This window comes from Telopea speciosissima, chromosome 10, assembly GCF_018873765.1.
Source record: "Telopea speciosissima isolate NSW1024214 ecotype Mountain lineage chromosome 10, Tspe_v1, whole genome shotgun sequence".
Taxonomy (NCBI): Eukaryota; Viridiplantae; Streptophyta; class Magnoliopsida; order Proteales; family Proteaceae; genus Telopea; species Telopea speciosissima.
The window spans coordinates 55233094-55250679 of record NC_057925.1 but is presented as its reverse complement, the minus strand read 5'-3'; the positions used below and the strand labels follow the sequence as shown (position 1 = coordinate 55250679).

Genomic DNA, 17586 nt, shown 5'->3' with positions numbered 1-17586 from the left:
CGAAAAATTTTATAGTTGCAGGTTTGGGAGGGAAGAATTGAGGTGTTAAGGAAAGAATAGGAAGAACAGAGAATTGGGAAAGGAGGAGATCGAAAATAGAATTTATTAAGCTTGTTTTATAATCTTATTCGCAAAAGCTTGTTATTGTGAAGATAAAAGACTGATGAGAGCCATTTCCATTCTCAGTCCAGAATGCAGTATGGATCCAAGGTGAGAACGTATGCCATCTGTCGTCTTGGAATGGATTATCATATAATACCTGTTTTGCTCACATTATCAAAACCTTGATCCATACTAATGCAAAGTGCATGTATGGATTGGACAAATTTCTTCATTGGTGCAATCACAGTGTAGTTCTCTACTGCTTCAGGGGCATGCATTGGACAAATTTCTTCATTGGTAAAAAACTGAAGTGAGAGGCAAAATACTCTCATACTAATGCAAAGTGCATGTAGATATTAGTTCAATTACTCTATGCGCTATGACCAGACAAAATTATAGACCATGAACAAGCAAAGGGGAGATCATTTTGTTTATGGCACGTAATCGTAGGCAGCTAAAGAAACGATGACCATGCAAATGAGTCCATTACATATACAAGTAATGAAATGAATTCAGAGAGGTCTGGAAATCGTTTAGGGTTTTTTCGATTTTCAGTTTCAAACCTAAATGATTTGGGGATGAGGGCAGTTTGGTCACTTTATTCATTAATTTTTGTGGGTTTTTATCATAAAGGTATTTTGATCATTAGATTCCCTGAAAGTCTGAAACTAACTTCTAACGTCCCAGACTAACGGGCTGGATTAGAGTGTTATAGTGTTTTGAAAGTAAGGGGAGTTTGGAATTTGTAAAGTTGTAGGAATGCATTTGTACGAATGAGCATTTTGAGGGGGCATTTGTCAAAAACCCAATACATAATTGTAAACCTCCAAAATCATGGTATTGTACAAGTCCCTTCGCATTCCCAATCTGTTCGCAATACTCTCCTCATGGCAGATTTGAACGGAGCAGCCAACAATCTCAAATCTACCTTTCTCAAGGTCTACTTTGTCCACAAATCTGAGCTCCTTTAAGATCCTACTTTCGAGTTCACCGACGTTCAAACAGGTTGAGCCATTGATGCAGGAAGGTGTTGTTAACTGAATAGTTTGTTACCATAAGATTTTTGTGGTTCTATAGAGAAATTGAGCTCATCTTCTTGTTGTTGACGTGAATCTCGCCAAAAGGCCGAAGCATACCCTTTGTGTTCCTGGAAAAGCTTTCCATCAATTTCCTACTTTATTTTGCATAAAACACCAAGTTCATCAGTAGTATGCCTCTTTTATCAGATTTACAATTAAAAAAAAAACAAATTTATCCAACTTTAATATTAAGGTTTTAATCAAACAAAGTATTTTCAAGTTCCAACTATAGTATTGGGGTGTTTAATCAAACAATTTATTTTCAAGATTATGTTTTGGGAAGAGTTTGGGCACGCTGCCTGCTCCAAGTATGCGGGCAGCGTTGACCAATGGGGATGGGACTATAGGGGTGTAAATGAATAGCCGAAATCCGTTTCCGTTTCCGTGTCTGTATCTGTATTCGTTTAGCACTATCCGAATCCGTCTGAAAGCTAAATGGATGCAGATACGGATAAGCTATAGCTATCCAAAAAGCTATATATATTTACATGCAAACGGATAAAATATCCGATCCGTATCCGTGTCCGTATCCGTTTAGCACTATTTGAATCCGTCTGATAGCTAATCGGATGCGGATGCGGATGCGGATATAGCACTATCCGAACAGAATCCGATTCGTTTGCAACCCTAGATGGGAGGGGAAGGGTGGTCCCTTCAATGAGGGTGGCGGATAGATAGACACAGGGTGGGCATCCGGGTGGCGTGCACTTGCACCCTGTTCCCATATGTGTTATCAATGTCAAACTTAAGATTATTCTAAGTGAACTTATTTGGTTGACATAATTTTAGAAGAGTAAATTCTTTAGGGTAAAGTACACGTACTCCCTTATAATGCACCCAATATTCCTTGTACCCCTAAGCAGCCCAATATTTCACGTACCACCTTTCAATATTCCACGTATCACCCCTGTTTTACACCCCAAATGCCAGATAGATCCAATCCGTTAAATACCACCGTTAAATGCCAAAATTTTAACTATTTTACCCTTTGCTCCATTTTCTTAAATCGAAAAAGGCTTAATTACCCTCATTTATTTGTTGTCCTAAACTAATTGAAAATGACAATTTTACCCTTTGTTTTATTTTTATAAATGAAAAGACCTTATTGCCCTCATTTATGTATTACTCTAACCTAATTTGAAAAGACTATTTTACCCCTAAATATTTATTCCTAAAAACCCCAAAATGCCCTCATCTTCCCCAAATCATCATCTTCTTTTACATACCCACCACCACCACCCACCATTGGCTTTGGGTTCTGAGACAAATGCGAGGAAAAGGGTTATCATTGTTGCGGAGAAGAAATCGAGTATCGAAATGGTCGGTGAAGATGGAGTATCGGTAGCCAGCGGCGGGGATGAGAAGTTTTCTGGTGGGAAGGATCTCAGCCATTCTCTCTTCCAGTTTTAGCCAGCAACCGCAACTCGCGAACAGCGACTGTTTTTACCACCTCTGACCCATTTGATAACTGTTGAATTAGAAGCTCAGCTGTTGCTGTGTTAGCTTTGATCGCAGCTTTGGAAGCTGCAGCCACTGCAATGGTTTCCATTGTTGTATCTGGACTATCTGATGGATCAAAATGTGTCCCATGAGCAGAGCACCACTGGGAGATTAGATTTCGGAGAGCTCGATTTGGCACAAGAAAAGGGTGAGTAAGGATCTGTCCTGTCTTTGGACAGCTGCAATGCCCTTCTTCCGTCCAATGGGCTATGGAAAGTCGATCATAGGTCTGCCCCGTTGAGATTATTACCGGGTCTCGCATCAAGTCCAAAGATACTGGGCAAATAAAATCCTTTGGAATTGGAACACTAGATTCACCATTATCCAAAGAAATAAGACCCTTGTTCTGTTTCTTATGGTTACCAGTTCCCATTTCTTCATCCTCAAAGCCAAAAAGCAAAAATCTGCAATACCTTGTAAGGGCGACAAACCCATTGAGTACAGAGACAGTCGGTTCAACATCCCCCTCAAGATTATAAATCTGCTCTTCCAAGAATTCAATCCCAGCTCTACAAGTTTTTGCATCTCGAATCCCCAATCTGTCGATGAAAAGAGTACGCAACTCTTCCTAATTAGGAATATGTCCCCGCTCAAACTCTTCAAGGAAGGAGAAGAGCTGAAGCCTCAGCATCTCATCACGTTGGTCAAGAAATAACTTGGCTATGCTTGACTGGCTCTGCATAAGCTCAATATGCTCTCTGATGTCCAGAGATAGCTCGAGCTCTTTCAACGGGAATATGTCGAGAAGCGTGGAGATCTCCTGGTTGAGGTCATGGAAATGACCAGAAATCGAAGAGTTCTGGAGGAGGCTTCTGATACTTCTCAGAGAGCATATTGGGTGAGATCCTTCCCACCAGAAAATTTCTCATCCCCGCCGCTGGCTTCCGATACTCCATCTTCACCGACCATTTCGATACTCGATTTCTTATCCGCAACAATGATAGCCCTTTTCCTCGCATTTGTCTTACAACCCAAAGCCAATGGTGGGTGGTGGTGGGTATGTAAAAGAAGATGATGATTTGGGGAAGATGAGGACATTTTGGGGTTTTTAGGAATAAATATTTAGGGGTAAAATAGTCTTTTCAAAATAGGTTAGGGTAATACATAAATGAAGACAATTAGGTTTTTTTATTTATAAAAATAAAACAAAGGGTAAAATGGTTATTTTCAATTAGTTTAGGGCAACAAATAAGTGAGGGTAATTAAGTCTTTTCTGATTTAAGAAAATGGAACAAAGGGTAAAATGGTCAAATTTTTGGCATTTAACGGTGGTATTTAACGGATTGGACCTATCTGCATTTCGGGTGTAAAACAAAGGCGGTACGTGGAATATCAAGGGTGGCAGACGTGGAGGTGTAAAACAAAGGTGACGTAATATCAAGGTGCACGTGGAATATTGAGCCGCTTGGGGGTACAAGGAATATTGGGTGCATTATAAGGGATACGTGTACTTTACCCAATTCTTTAATGGGAATACAATGGTTTTATTTACAAAGTATGAACTACCTTTATATATTTAGTTTTATTTTAGACTTTTATGTCATATTGAACTACTTTTAGTCCCAATGTTTTAATGTAAAGAACTTGAAAATTGGATTAGGCTATCTATGTTTAAGTACTTGACATTTTAACTATGTTTGGGTCCTGGCCAATGCATAAACTTTATTAGCACACGATAGCAAATGGTGACGGAATGACCAAAATGCCCCAATTTTGATAACTAACAGTATATCTTTTAATTGGAAAGATATACTTCAAAATCACACTTTTAGATTTAAAAAAATATATTTTTTTATTAAGATTATAACCATTTATACAATATTTTAAATAATTGGCAAATATCATGGTACATCCTGATTTAAGATCACATCATCAATAGTTTTAGAAAAATCTCAATTGGAAAGATAAGGCTCAACCATAATATTATATTTGATTTAAATAGAGGTTGTTCAATTAACATTTTAAATAATGACAAACATGATGGTATAATCTCATCTAAGATCACCCTGTCATAAAATTTTAAAAGATTGACATGAGGACGATTGAGATCGTTATTGTTATGGTTATACTGCTTAAACATAGATGACATTTCATCCAGTCATATTTTTGTAAAACTTTAGATGATCCAAAAAAATAACAAAAAGAATACAGTAGAGAGACAAAGAAGCGAAAGGATGAAAACTCTAAACTTACAATCTTTTTTGAGAGGATAATTCATTACAGCAAAGCTTCTCCATTATATGTATCACCATACCAAAGAGTCAAATACAAGAACAAAATATCCAAAAAATGATCATATTTATCGTACAACAAAAAAAAGGAAACATTTTTTCATATTATAAAGAAGTGGATGCTCTAATAGTTGAATAATGGAAGAAGTGTGGATGCAATGAGAATGTAATTCTTGAAATACTCAGTCATGCTCATTCTAATAGTTAAATAATGAAATAAGTGTGGATGCAATGAGTGTCAGTCATGAAATGCTCTTTTGTTTTTTTTACCAAAAAAAAATGCTCCTTTTTTTTTCACTCTACCGGACTATATACTATACTCGATTCTATAAACAAGGAGACTCACAATATGTTTCAAATGAACCACTGCCAATACAAATAAAATAAATAGGAGTGTAACATACTCCTTTTTACTCCATGGGAAAAGTATTTGAGTTACTCATTGGATCAAATGTCAAGTGTTGTCTAACTGTTATTTCACATAAATACTTGATTTATCACTACATTAAAAAAACTTTTATTTTTAAAAAATCCTTTTTAACCCTTTATTGAATAACTTTAAGGAATAAGACAAGAGGCAAATAAAAGAATGTTACAACTTTGTAGTTTACCACTTTGATGACAACAAGTTCCACCCTTCAACTAAATAATGAGCCCGACTTTTGTCCCAGTTCTACTATTGATTAGAAAATGGGAGCCGATAATAGGGAAGAACATGAAAAGTCTCCATCTACCCATTTTCCAAAGAGAGAGAGCGGGGATGGTCGGCGAATTAAAATCTAGGAGGACCGGTGGCTTCAAACTAACCAGGACTTCAAGATCAAGCATATGTAGTATCAATCTCAAAACCTGGTTTGGGTTACAGATCTAATAGATTCTCAGACGCGTGAATGGAAAAGGGATTTAATTCTATTAGCCTTCCACCCTGAAGATGCTGCCGCCATTTTCAAAACCAAATTAAGCCATTTTTCTCAACTTGATAGATATGTATGGGGAGGTTCGAGAACAGGGATTTATACTGCAAAGGTTGGATAGCATTTCCTATGTAATCAAGGGGCTCTTAACCAGAAAAACTCATTGGATTTGGCTGCACCCAGGAGGAGTAACCCAATCGCAAAGGAGGTTTGGTGCAATATTTGGTCTTGCAACTCCTTACCAAAGGTCCGTCACTTCCTTTGGAGGGCTTGTGCTAAAAGTCTCCCTACTGGAGAAGGTTTTTAAAGGAGAAATATGTTGATTGATGCTAGCTGCAGCAGATGTGGTTTTGAGATTGAATCAGCTAGCCATATCCTCATCGATTGTCCTTTTGTTAGAGCGGTGTGGTTTGGGTCCACCTTATCCTTTGTCCCTCCTCCATCTCCTCAGTTAGCTGATTTCCTTCAAAGTTGGAGCTCCCTCTCCCCTCATGATAAGAGCTTGGCCAAGGATGTTGCTAGTCTCTCGTCCTTCATCTGTTGGGCGCTTTGGAAGGCAAGGAATGATTTACTTTTCAGAGGCTTTACAATCTCGCCTCAGGAGGTTCTTCGATTAGCAAAAGCCCAATTTGATGCGTTCAAGACAGCTATTGCAAGAATTCCTCTTAACCATATCGCATAGGTAGTTAATTCCCCTATTTGGAAACCCCCTAAACCAAATTACCTTAAGCTCAATTGAGATGCTTCTCTATGTGGTGATAAAGGGGGCATTGGCTTTATTATCCGAGATAACAGGGATAATCCTCTGGTAGCAGTATTATCTCTTGTTCTTGCCTCCTCAATTATCCAAGGCGAGGCCCTTGCCATGCGCTTTGGTCTTTTATGGGGCATTGCAGAAGGATTCGAATGTCTCGAAGTGGAATCGAACTGCAGAGAGCTAATCTCCCACATAAACTCCACCTCCACCAGCGCTCCTCCTCTGGATACCAATGTTGTTATCAAGGATATTTCTCACTTGGCTTTGTCTTTTTTTAGAGAAGTTTCCTTTTACTTTTCTTTCAGGGAGACTAACAGCGTGGCTGACTCCCTGGCTAGGAAGAGGCTAACTTGTTTGAGTGAGACTAGTTGGCCCGTTACCATTCCTTGGCTTACTGGGCTATGTAACTCAGATTCCAAGCGTTTTCCTCCTCGCCCTTCTAATGGATAAGTCTGTTTTCTACCAAAAAAAAAAAAAAAAAAACGAGAGAAAGCGAAGATACTACTCTAAGTTTCATATGTCTGCTCCATTAAACAAAGGTATACATATTTAATAAATTGGGTTACATAGACAAGTATCTACTTTTGTCACTGGTAAAATTTATGGAGAACCCCAAATTTTCCTCCATACATGTAAAGTTTTAGTCCAAAAGAAATAAGCCTCGTGATAAAATAAAGTACGAGCGCGAGTTCTTTGTCCGGGAGCACATCTAGGCATAGACTGCTCATTGGGGGGGGGGTGGTCATTTCGCCCACACCCCCATGTGTTCTGGGCGTATCCTCTCCCCCCCCCCCCCCAAGTGCAGAGAACTTTATCCCATAAAGTATTGAGCAAATTCAAGAAGAGGTTAGGGACATGAAACTTGTGTAGATCGATGGGATCAGTGGTAACGGCTGTGGGAAATTTTTTTTTCGATGTCCAAACTAAATATGAATTTCATTAACTACTTAAACAATTCAATTACATCCCTTAGATAGTAGTTATGTCTAGCCCAAAAACCATGAGAAGAGAAATGGGCTTCATAGGTCGTACAAAAATAAAAACATTGAACAGATTCCAACTTATTTTTTTCATATTTTTTAATATAAAAAAGGTAATGTAATAGATACCATCGCCATCCGGGGAAGTTGTTTGAGATTATCATCCCTACCATAAGATATTAGGAAAATGGTTTGAACTGTTTTATCATCTCAGGATACGAAATCAACCTAGAATGCATTCTAAGAGCGTAACACAACTATATTCTAGGAGTTAGTGTAAACACCTCATTTTGTCACCCTGGAGTAGACCAAGGGATGATGAAATTGATGTCTCAAAATATTGTGAGACCCATTATTTTTAGCTCGAGAGCTTCTCCAAGCCCTCAACAGTATTTAAAATCTTTACATGGTTTAGGATTTCTTTAAAATTCTTTAGACTATGTTTGAAAATCATGGAAATGGATGTTTTATGCATAGAAAAGACCGAGCTCAAAACCCAATAAAGAATCAAGACCTCTTTTGGTTCAGGTTCAAACTTGAACTGGGCCCAACTTCTAGTGCCAGGCCTCAACCAGTCATGGAACAAACTGAGGTTGACGCCATCGTGCCTCTGTTTGGGGATTGGAGGTAGGAGATCATGTCCTTATTGTCTAATTCAACGTTGATGTGCTCAATTCCCATTGAGATGTTTGGATGTTTTGTTTAAGTAGAAATGCAAACTATTGAAAAGAACGGGATACATGCCCATAGTCTTTCCTGTAACAGACAGGGCCCTCCTGACAAGGAAATCCGCAATACTATTCACCACCATTGGAATATGAGAAAAATTACATTCGTCCAGATAGATACATAGATGACAAATATCCTCCAAGATTGGCCGAATATATCAAGTTGTACGGGTATTTTTACCTAGTGCACTCGAGAGGTGAGAGTTGAGAGTTGAGAGGATAAAAATCCATATTTAGCGCAAGCCCCCTGTTGTAAGGGTATTAAGGTCATTTTAAACCTCCTGGAGAATGAACTAATGAAGACCTTAATCTTTTTTTTTTTTTTTGGTAAAAGTAAAATGGAGGGCATTCTTGTAATGTCGGTGTACCGTGTACATGTACTGGGCATCAACAACATTTTGTTATTTTGTTAGAAAATGGAGGGCATTCTTGTAACTGTAAAAGTAAAATGTTTTCTACTCCAAAGGACCACGCACACTACCCTAAAATCTCTCAGATATTAAAATGCGACTCAGTCTTATTTCAGATCCGCCATTTCTGTGCAAAGCTCGAGGGTGAAGCTTTCATTGCATCTGAGATTTTTTTTTTCGTTTGGGTAGGATTGTATCTGAGAGATTGAGAGGAAGCCAAACCTTGAGGTTGGGGAAGTTTCGTCCTCAGTAGACTTATTTCCTGTTGCAGATATCCTAGTGTAAATACTCCTCCATTCGTCCTGAGCGTCGTTGTCCTTCTTTCTTGAGGTGATTTCTGCTTCTGCTTGTGTGTGTGGGAAAAATATTGAAGCTAACAACCACCCCGCTACCCTTTTCGGAGGTTAGGGTTTGACAAATTAGAGGAATGATGCTTTCATCTGCTATGCAATCTTGGTTTAGGTTTATTACATATACTGTGCAATCTTGGTTTAGGTTTACTAATATGGCTGATGTTGTTGCCTTTTTATTTCACTCTGTTTTGATGGATTCTGTGGTTTATAGTTGTTGCTACAGATTTTAATGTGTTATATCTTTGGATCTGCTCTTGTAAAACTCATCATACGAAGACCTAGTCGATTTAGATGGAAATACTCAGTCCTTCGGGTTTCGGGCTTGTACTTCTTTGAAACTTTAGTTACCAGCTGGTGTTTTCAATAGTTTCTGTAGTCTCTGAGAAGCAGAAGTCTCAACTGGGGGTTTTTCCTTTGACGTCAAGTCTTCAGGTTCAAATCTTTTGCTGGAGAATTGATCCTTTCTGAATTTTAAGTCTTTGATCTATACTTTGGCTTTTCTCCCTTATGATTTACAGTATTTTAGAGGCTAAATCTGCGATAACGACTTTTCTTGAACCGGACATCCCTGCAGGTACCACTGAAACGTCCAAATGGAGACGCTGGTTGTTGTTGCACAGTATCGGAATCAATACTACAGCAGAAGCAACTCAAGTTTTCATGATAGATTTGGTTCTTCTCCATCCAGAAGCTTCAGGGAGATCAATTGTAGAACTTTTCAATCTGAAGTAGGTATTCTACCTACTACCCCCTTGAAGCCCTCTAACAGTCCTGCTACGATTAGAAAGGCATGCTCTTCCCCTCGAACTCCAGCTACTGTTAACCTTCGTTGGGAAGATGATAAGCACTTTAACAGTAATGGGAAAGCCAGTTCAGTGCCTATTAACATCGAGGCCAGAAAGTTTGAAAGGTCTTTTAGTGATGACCTCTCTTCCTCTGAACTCTGGGCGGGGCCAACTTATTCGAACTCACCTCCTCCCAGTTCATTGCCGATCCCTAAATTTTCAATCCCTCCAAAGCAAAGTGTATCGCTTGATGTGCCAGCTTCAGTATCGAAGAGAACAGTGTACCCCATTGTTAAGTCCGCTCCGCCTTCACCTAAAAGGGAACCATACTCTTCTTCAAGGGGTTTCTTTCTAAGCACTGACTCCGCAACCAGAGACCTTCGTCGTATTCTCCATCTGGATATACGTTACGAATGACGATGGTGGTTCTGAACCCTGTAACATAAACCAACTCTGCAACTTGTGTTGGTGTTATTTTGTACATAAAGAGTAGCTAACTTACTCTGTATTGTTAGTCTCTGCAACTTCATTACTGCTTCCTGCATAGGTGATGCAAAGAGAACTGCCAGTGGCTGATTTTCTACAACAGTTTCCAGATTTAGCTGCAACAATTGATGTATGTGGGTGTGATTTCAAATATAGTTCTCTCTTAAACAGCGTTGAGAGCGGTGATATCTGGGGTTTTCCAGAAATGGGGCAGCTGGTACATTCATGTTGTCTCGAGGAAGTGAATTTTTGATTAAGATGTGATCCTTGATGGTCCCTCAGCTGATCTATGCTTTGGTGCTGTTGCGGATTCTCTTTTGAGAATGCGGATCACCAGAAACTTCCTTTGAGATGTGAATTTCACAATGTCAATGCTTTTAACTGGTTTCTTTGATGAATTAGGTCAGGAATTTCTAGTTTCCTGTACAATGTTAATAGTTGATACTCTAGGGTCATTTCTTCTAGTAGGGTTCTCTCATGTTCTATAGTTTTCTTTACCTTCTCTATTCCTTAAAGTTTGTCTATTTCCCTTGGGTGTCTGGCATATATGAATCTTTTCATTCTTCCTCTTAGAATGTCTCCAGAAACTTCTGACTATACAATCAATACACTTGTAATTCCTGCTTAGTCGCTTTTTTTTTTGGTCCTAGTTTGCCTGAATTGCTTGCTTAGATGGTAGTTGATGCTCCTTCCTAGGTTGTCTCCTCCATGTACTTGGTCCAACATTGCCTGCATTGGTTGCCCAGATGATAGAGTTCAACTTTCTTTCATCCTCACCGTTTTCTTTCTTTTCACTGCTGAACTCTTCTTACTTGATGCTTTGCAAGGGTTTTGCGTTTCCCTTACCCCCGTTTCAGGTTTTCTATGATGGAAAGTGGGGGTGAGCACAGGGAAATTCTTTTGTAATTCCTTTTGGTTCTCTTGTTTCCATAAGTAACTGTAACAACATCTATTAGGTTTGTCCCTGTGAAAGTCTTCACTCTCTGGAGATTGCTGACTATGTTAAGCTTCTCATAAGGTACAACTTCTCTCTTCTTCCTTTTGCTGTATTTTCAATGGCTATGCCGCAATGAGTTCTCTCTGCAATACCATCTCATTGCGCCTTTATATTTTCTTGGAAGATTTTTTGTTCTCATTGTATCTGTGGTTCTTGTTTACTGGACAGTGCTGGCCCAGGGAGGAAGCCAATGGAAGAAGAATATTCAGGAGGCTTGATTGAGTACGATATGGTTTTTCTTGGGATAATGTTCTCCATCTACCACAACCATCATTGTGTAAGAAATGCTTCAGTCATCTAGGATTAGCTGTTTCTTCTTTGTTTTGTATTAAATTCCCATTGGGCTGTTTGTGTGAACTTTGCATCTAGTTACTGGACCGGAGTTGTTTATGCTTCTATTATAGACTCTTATTACGTTGTGGATTTGTTATGGATTTGCCAGAAACTTTTTTCCATATGATGGATGATCACCATAATCAAAGTGTTAAGTTCTAGGTTACTTTAGAAGATGATGCCCTTCACCAAGTTTAGTGAACTATCCATGAGTGGCCACTTGGGGATTCTCTTATAAAGTTGGTTCGATGTGAACTTGGTTGTTGCAAGGCTGGATCACCTTTTGTGCGAAATTTGGCCAGTGGACGTGGGATCTGATCCGGAATGTTTGGTGCTGTAGATGAGAAGTGCAGTCACTAATCTCTATTGTTGGTTTTGAGAGTCTCCTAGTGGTATGGAGAAGCCACCAATCATGGGGGTGGGTCACGGTTTGTCAATTGGGCAGAGTAGAGAGATAGAGAGAGGAGCTGTTGGAGAAGCCACCAATCATGGGTGTGGCACTTTTATAATTCTCGTTAGGGGCGCTGTTATCTGTGCCGCAGCACAGGCTGCATCCAAGCACATGGGGTGGGTGCAATGATCACCCTGCCCCCTCTGCACAGGCTGCCCATGTGCCTGGGCGCAGCCTGTGCTGTGGGACAAAGAACATTCTCCTTCTAGTTTACTTTCAATTGTATTGAACCCCCATTGCATACTTGCACGGGAAACTTGGATCATTGAGATTGGCACAAGGGATCTCCTTAAACACATACAGTGAATTCATGTGCGACCAATGCCAAACAAAGAAAATAGATAAAGAACACGATAAACAAGGTGGTATGGTAATAGTATATTTCTATTACTTTAACAAAAATACCGCATGGGATGTTTTCTCTCATTTCAGAAAGAAAAGAAAAATCTAATATTGGAAGCCAACGAAGACATTTCATATGAGGCAGAGACACAGAAACAAAGGTGCAACCACAGCGGTTGGAGAATCTTTTCCTAAAACAATAACATGTGCATCAAACCTTACAAAATTGCCGCATTGGCATTGGATTTGATCTCAAAAAAAAAAACATGGGACACAAGAATCAAAAGTAATTGGCTGGTGCAGGCAGTTACCATTCCTCATTGACATGATCCACAGTCATTTCCGCGGTTTCAAAAACTGAATTGAATCGGCCGAGGCTGATCTTGATTCCCTCCCTTTTCAGAATAACTGCTTCACACTCCATTTCTAAGGTTCAGTTGGAATCTGATTGATTCTAGCCGATTTGGAATGGAATCCGTTCAAAATCGGCTAGATTCGATCCTAATCCCAATCCTAGCCTTAATACTTTCTAGGCTGATACCAAACGGGACTCAGATATTTCCTTCTTTTTGTCCTTTCTCTGAGTCTAAAGGAGAAAATGACCTCCAATCCCTATTTGCTAAATTGTTCGTTGGTGCACTGCCTGCTTGTTCAAATATCCTTTATGTTTTTTCAATGAAAATAGATTTTACACTGAAATTTGGATGCAAGATACTCTATCACAAGAACTCAACTCAAACATGTTGGTTTGGTCATGTGGCAAGCTGTAATCTCGAATAGGAAAAGAACACTTTATTTTGTGGAGACTCTTGACATGGATCTTGCTTTAGCCAAATCATCAGCCACCCCAATCCTGAATGTGTAGGATTGAGATCCTCTCCAATGAGTGGAGAGCCCAATGAGGCAACCAACGGCTAGGCTGTGCCGCACAGTCGGATGCCTTATTGGGTGGGATGCTCATTGGAGAGGATCCAAATCCAAATACAAATGTCCCATCCAAAAAAATCCAAATATAAATGTAGGAGAAAAGTTCTTTGTGGAAGACTGTACTGCCTACGCCCAGACACAATGGGGATGGGGGAGGACAAAATGATCATCCCGCCTCCATAAAAAGCGGAAATCCCACCCCAATGAAACCAACACACATGCTCTTATTGGGCCCCCATGTGCACGCAGGGAGAGCCACGCTTCCCATAGAGAGGCACCGACCCATAAATGTAAGAAAGCTTGGCTACTAACTGAACTAACCCTAAAGAAACTAAAGAAAAGAAATTGAACTCAGGCTTTTTTTTGGCATTGGCTAACATGGAAGTAATTGGTTCCATTCCATCTGGCACAGTATACTCTCCACTTGGAATAGAGGTTGTGGCTGCTGCCTTTTACTTTCACTCCATGGAAAGGCCTTGAAGCAGCCAGCGCCCTTTACTTGTGCCAGCCAGTTTCTTCTTGTTGCTTTAACTACTCCACATCTTGCAGTTTGTAAAATGTGCTTGAGAATTGGATACTTGTTTCATTGTGCTGACTGATTTGATTATCAGAGAATGCATACATATGAACAAGAAGAAAATGCATATCCACTATAGGAGTATAAGGTTAATCAGACATAGAGAGAACACCCTTTTCCAAGGTCAGAAACTCAGAATCCAAGATCCCATAAAGGGTTAGATTTGGGTGGAGATTCCAGCTAAATTAGGTGATTTCAGGCATCATTAGTGCTGTATCAGAATCAAGAACAAGCAATCCATTCCTGACAAAGTGCTAGATTGCATGAGATATCTACAAAACTCATTTTTAATCAATAAGATCAGCAGCTACTAATAAACCAAAAGCAAGGGGAAATTTTTTTACAGGTTAAAATGTCTCACAAGGCATGAGATATGGGTACATCTTAAGTTGGATGTTTGTAAACGACATCCTCAGAATGACTACCATAAGGGTGAAAAAATGCAGGCAATAACCAAAATTGCTGCTTCATCTCTCTAACTGTTCTTAACATTCTGAACTTCAGGAACTCAAAAGCTGCTGTAAAGAATCTCGAATTCTCCAACACTAAACTTGAACGATATTCAAGAATCCAGGTATTAGAATCCATTTGCACAGCTGAAGCACTCCATCTTGTTTGTACCCATGAACTGTTTGCCTTGTGAATTGAGAACCCAAGCCTCCCTTCTGACCACTGGAGACCAAAACAAAAACCACAGTACCACACATTTAAAAGTAAGATAAGGTTTTGTGAGTCTATGAATTCAGGTGTTCATAAATAAATACCTCTGTGACTCTTCCTGTCAAGATGGTGAATGACCGAGAAGAAAGCTCTGATGTGAGCAACCCAGCAGTTTGAAGAGGCCATCCCCATAAGCTTACCTCCTCTGATATGGATTTATACAATGTACACCGCGAGTTTAATATCAATCCTTCCTGCAAATAGGCAATAAGAACAGGATTTTTCAGTATAACTAATCTTGCTGTTCTCAGATAACATCAGAAAAGTGAGGGAAAAAAAGAGAAGTTTGGAAATTGTTACCTGATCTATCTTCCATAGAGAATCAGGGGATCTGCAGTTTGAGACATCCACATGAACCGTATCTCTTAGTTTCTTCTCCAAGAAGTCTAATTTCAAATTCCAATCTTCCAGGATGCAAGATTCCTCCCCAACCTTCTTCACAATCTCAGGTGACAACACAGGACTGAATAACCCCAAAATCAACAAACCCAATACAGAATCTGAGGCAAAAATTAAACTCGCAACCAATAAAAATCGGCAGATGTTGAACCCAAAAACCCTAGGTTTATTCTTCCTTTTCTCAGAAGGAATCGACTTTCCAGTCGATTTGAGAGGCGGTGTTCTTGATAGCTGGTGCACTTCCGATCTGGGCGTAGAGAGGACTGAACGATTAAAAGAAACAGGAGTTCTTTCCATCATCGATTTTGAGGCTGAGAACTTCGTCAGAGAACTCCTTTGACTGCTCATAGGCATGAGATCCAAAGTCGCATTGATGCTCGCAAGACAGATATCGCAGGAACAATTGGCATCTTTCCGGCAGCCCGGAAAATAGTAGCTGTCACGGCTCTCTGAACGGTCTTCCATGGTACTGCTAAGGCTTCTTGCAGAAGAAGACGATGTGACCACCATGGTCTTCATTAATGGGCTTCTTTTCTTCTCCGTTTTTTCTGTTCTTTCTGAGTTTCTGACGATCTTTTAGAAAGTGGATTTCGAAATTTAAATCTTCCAACGGTCTCCAAGAAACGGCCAAATGATAAAATCGCTATTTATGCGGGTTTCAGTTTTAGTATGTTGGAATAAATGACTTAAATACCCTCTTGGAAATTGATCCCCCAACAAGTAAACAACCTTTTTAGATGGAATGGAATATACAGGAGCTGCGCACCCCTGACCCCACACAAGACAGCTTAGGTTCAGCCCGGTTCACAATCGACACCAGACCAGTTCTTAAATGGGCTGGGCTCCAGCATGGGTCGACCGTCGATGACCTAATTTGTTCTACACTCCATCAGTTAACCCAATGATCTATCCAATACACTCCATCAGTTATACTTGCTCATGCACTCCCATTGGCCCTGATGCCCAATTAAAGGGAAAAAGATCACTGTTTGGCCCTCTAGAGCTTGCACGCATGCACTTGCCAATGGGAGCGCATGAGCAAGTATAATGTTGGGCGGGATTTTGGCCTTTCCATGAGGACAGCTTGGTACTTTCATGTGCTTCTGTGTCTAGGCACAGGAGCCATGCAGGCCATATGATCAGGTAGCGTTCTTTTCCCTTATTATTAATGAAATGTTGTTGGGTAACAACTGGCCCATGATGGAAATATCGGGCCTCAACCCACCTTGTCAAACCCAACCCTTGGATTAAAGAACCCAGCCCAGCCTGCGTAGAAGTAGGGCTGAGTCCGGACTCCGGAGTAGCTCATGTCATGGTTTGGAATCTAGATCTTGCAGACCAAACTGCCAAACGCCCAACTAGTTTGACTTCCGGTTCCCTATTTTTTGTTTAAAGTTTAAACCAAGGCCTGGTCTATATCAACCCAACCCTAGCCGGATTGACCACGGCCCAACTTGAAGCTTTTTGAAGGAATATTAGTCCCACAAGTTAGTTCTTTTTTACCATGGTTTGAGGAATTGGTATCAGATTCGTCGATTCTACGGATCGATATTGATTCCTGACCAATTATGTATTAATGGATTGCAATGGACCAAGGACAAAATGATAAAAAAAAATCAATTCTAAATAAAACCAAAGGCAAATCTGTCCGATAAATGTCGATCCAGATTGATATTGAATCCACAAGATCGATACCATATCGGATGCCGATTACTAAATCCCTGGTTCTGAATTCTAAGGAACCTTTCAATGATGATGATGATGGAGACAGTCAAGTCCTTGCAATTTTAATGGTTTATAGAATCTTATCAGCAAAGTCATCACATCCACTTCAAGCACTTTTTGATCAATTTTAGATTCAAAAGGAAATTATTCCCATTCCCTCATCAAATCAGGTATAATCTAAGGTTGGGAATTGTCAAAAAAGAGTAATCCATGAAAGCTATCATCACTCAAGGATGAGTGAACAGCTCCTTGATTACATATATATCAGATCATAGCATAAGTATCCGATTCCATTCTCCAAATGTTACGTTGTGCACCATGTTAAGTGTGGTAAGGCCTCGTATACGGTGTATATCTATTAATTCTAGACTCTTTCCCGTTAAGGTCACCTGGTAGATTGAATCAATCTATCTTTCTATTTTTTTCGGGGAATTGGTGATATGCTTGTCTTGTCTTGAATAAGAGTGTCAATTTAGAATCGGAATAAAAAATTAAAATCAAAACTGACTGTTTAAAATTGAATCGAGTCGTACTGAAAATTTTTTATTCAATTCTAGACTCTTTCCCGTTAAAGCCACCTGGGAGTTAGAATCAATTTATCTTTCAACTTTTTTGGGGAGTTGTTGATATCGCTCGTCTTGAATAAGAGTGTCAATTTAGAATCGGAATAAAAAATTGGAATCAAAACTGGCTGTTTAAAATCGAATCGAGTTAAACTGAAAAAATTTGATTCAATTTTGGTTCTAGGTTAAACCGTTGGTTTGAATGTAATGAAATGTAACCCTATAAA

The 17586-nt window shown here is 39.6% G+C and overlaps 2 protein-coding genes and 1 long non-coding RNA gene across 4 annotated transcripts; 2 read left to right on the top strand and 1 right to left on the bottom strand.

Annotated features, from left to right (window-relative positions):
- Positions 1 to 113: 113 nt before the first annotated feature.
- LOC122641711 lies at positions 114 to 15699 on the bottom strand. Of its 2 annotated transcripts, XM_043835002.1 has the most exons (4): positions 14973 to 15699; positions 14717 to 14866; positions 14297 to 14624; positions 114 to 123 (listed from the first exon to the last, which is right to left on the bottom strand). In XM_043835002.1, the coding sequence occupies exons 1-3, from the start codon at positions 15588 to 15590 to the stop codon at positions 14337 to 14339; spliced, it is 1056 nt and encodes a 351-aa protein (XP_043690937.1). In that variant the 5' UTR covers positions 15591 to 15699; the 3' UTR covers positions 114 to 123; positions 14297 to 14336. The 2 variants fall into 2 exon arrangements, with proteins under 2 accessions (XP_043690937.1, XP_043690936.1); XM_043835001.1 differs by lacking the exon at positions 114 to 123 and having other exon boundaries at positions 14212 to 14624.
- LOC122641712 lies at positions 9522 to 10582 on the top strand. Its single transcript, XM_043835003.1, has one exon. The coding sequence runs from the start codon at positions 9648 to 9650 to the stop codon at positions 10254 to 10256; it is 609 nt and encodes a 202-aa protein (XP_043690938.1). The 5' UTR covers positions 9522 to 9647; the 3' UTR covers positions 10257 to 10582.
- LOC122641714 lies at positions 11222 to 11675 on the top strand. Its single transcript, XR_006329948.1, has 2 exons — positions 11222 to 11343; positions 11491 to 11675. It is a non-coding gene; the product is annotated as an uncharacterized LOC122641714 (long non-coding RNA).
- Positions 15700 to 17586: the final 1887 nt, after the last annotated feature.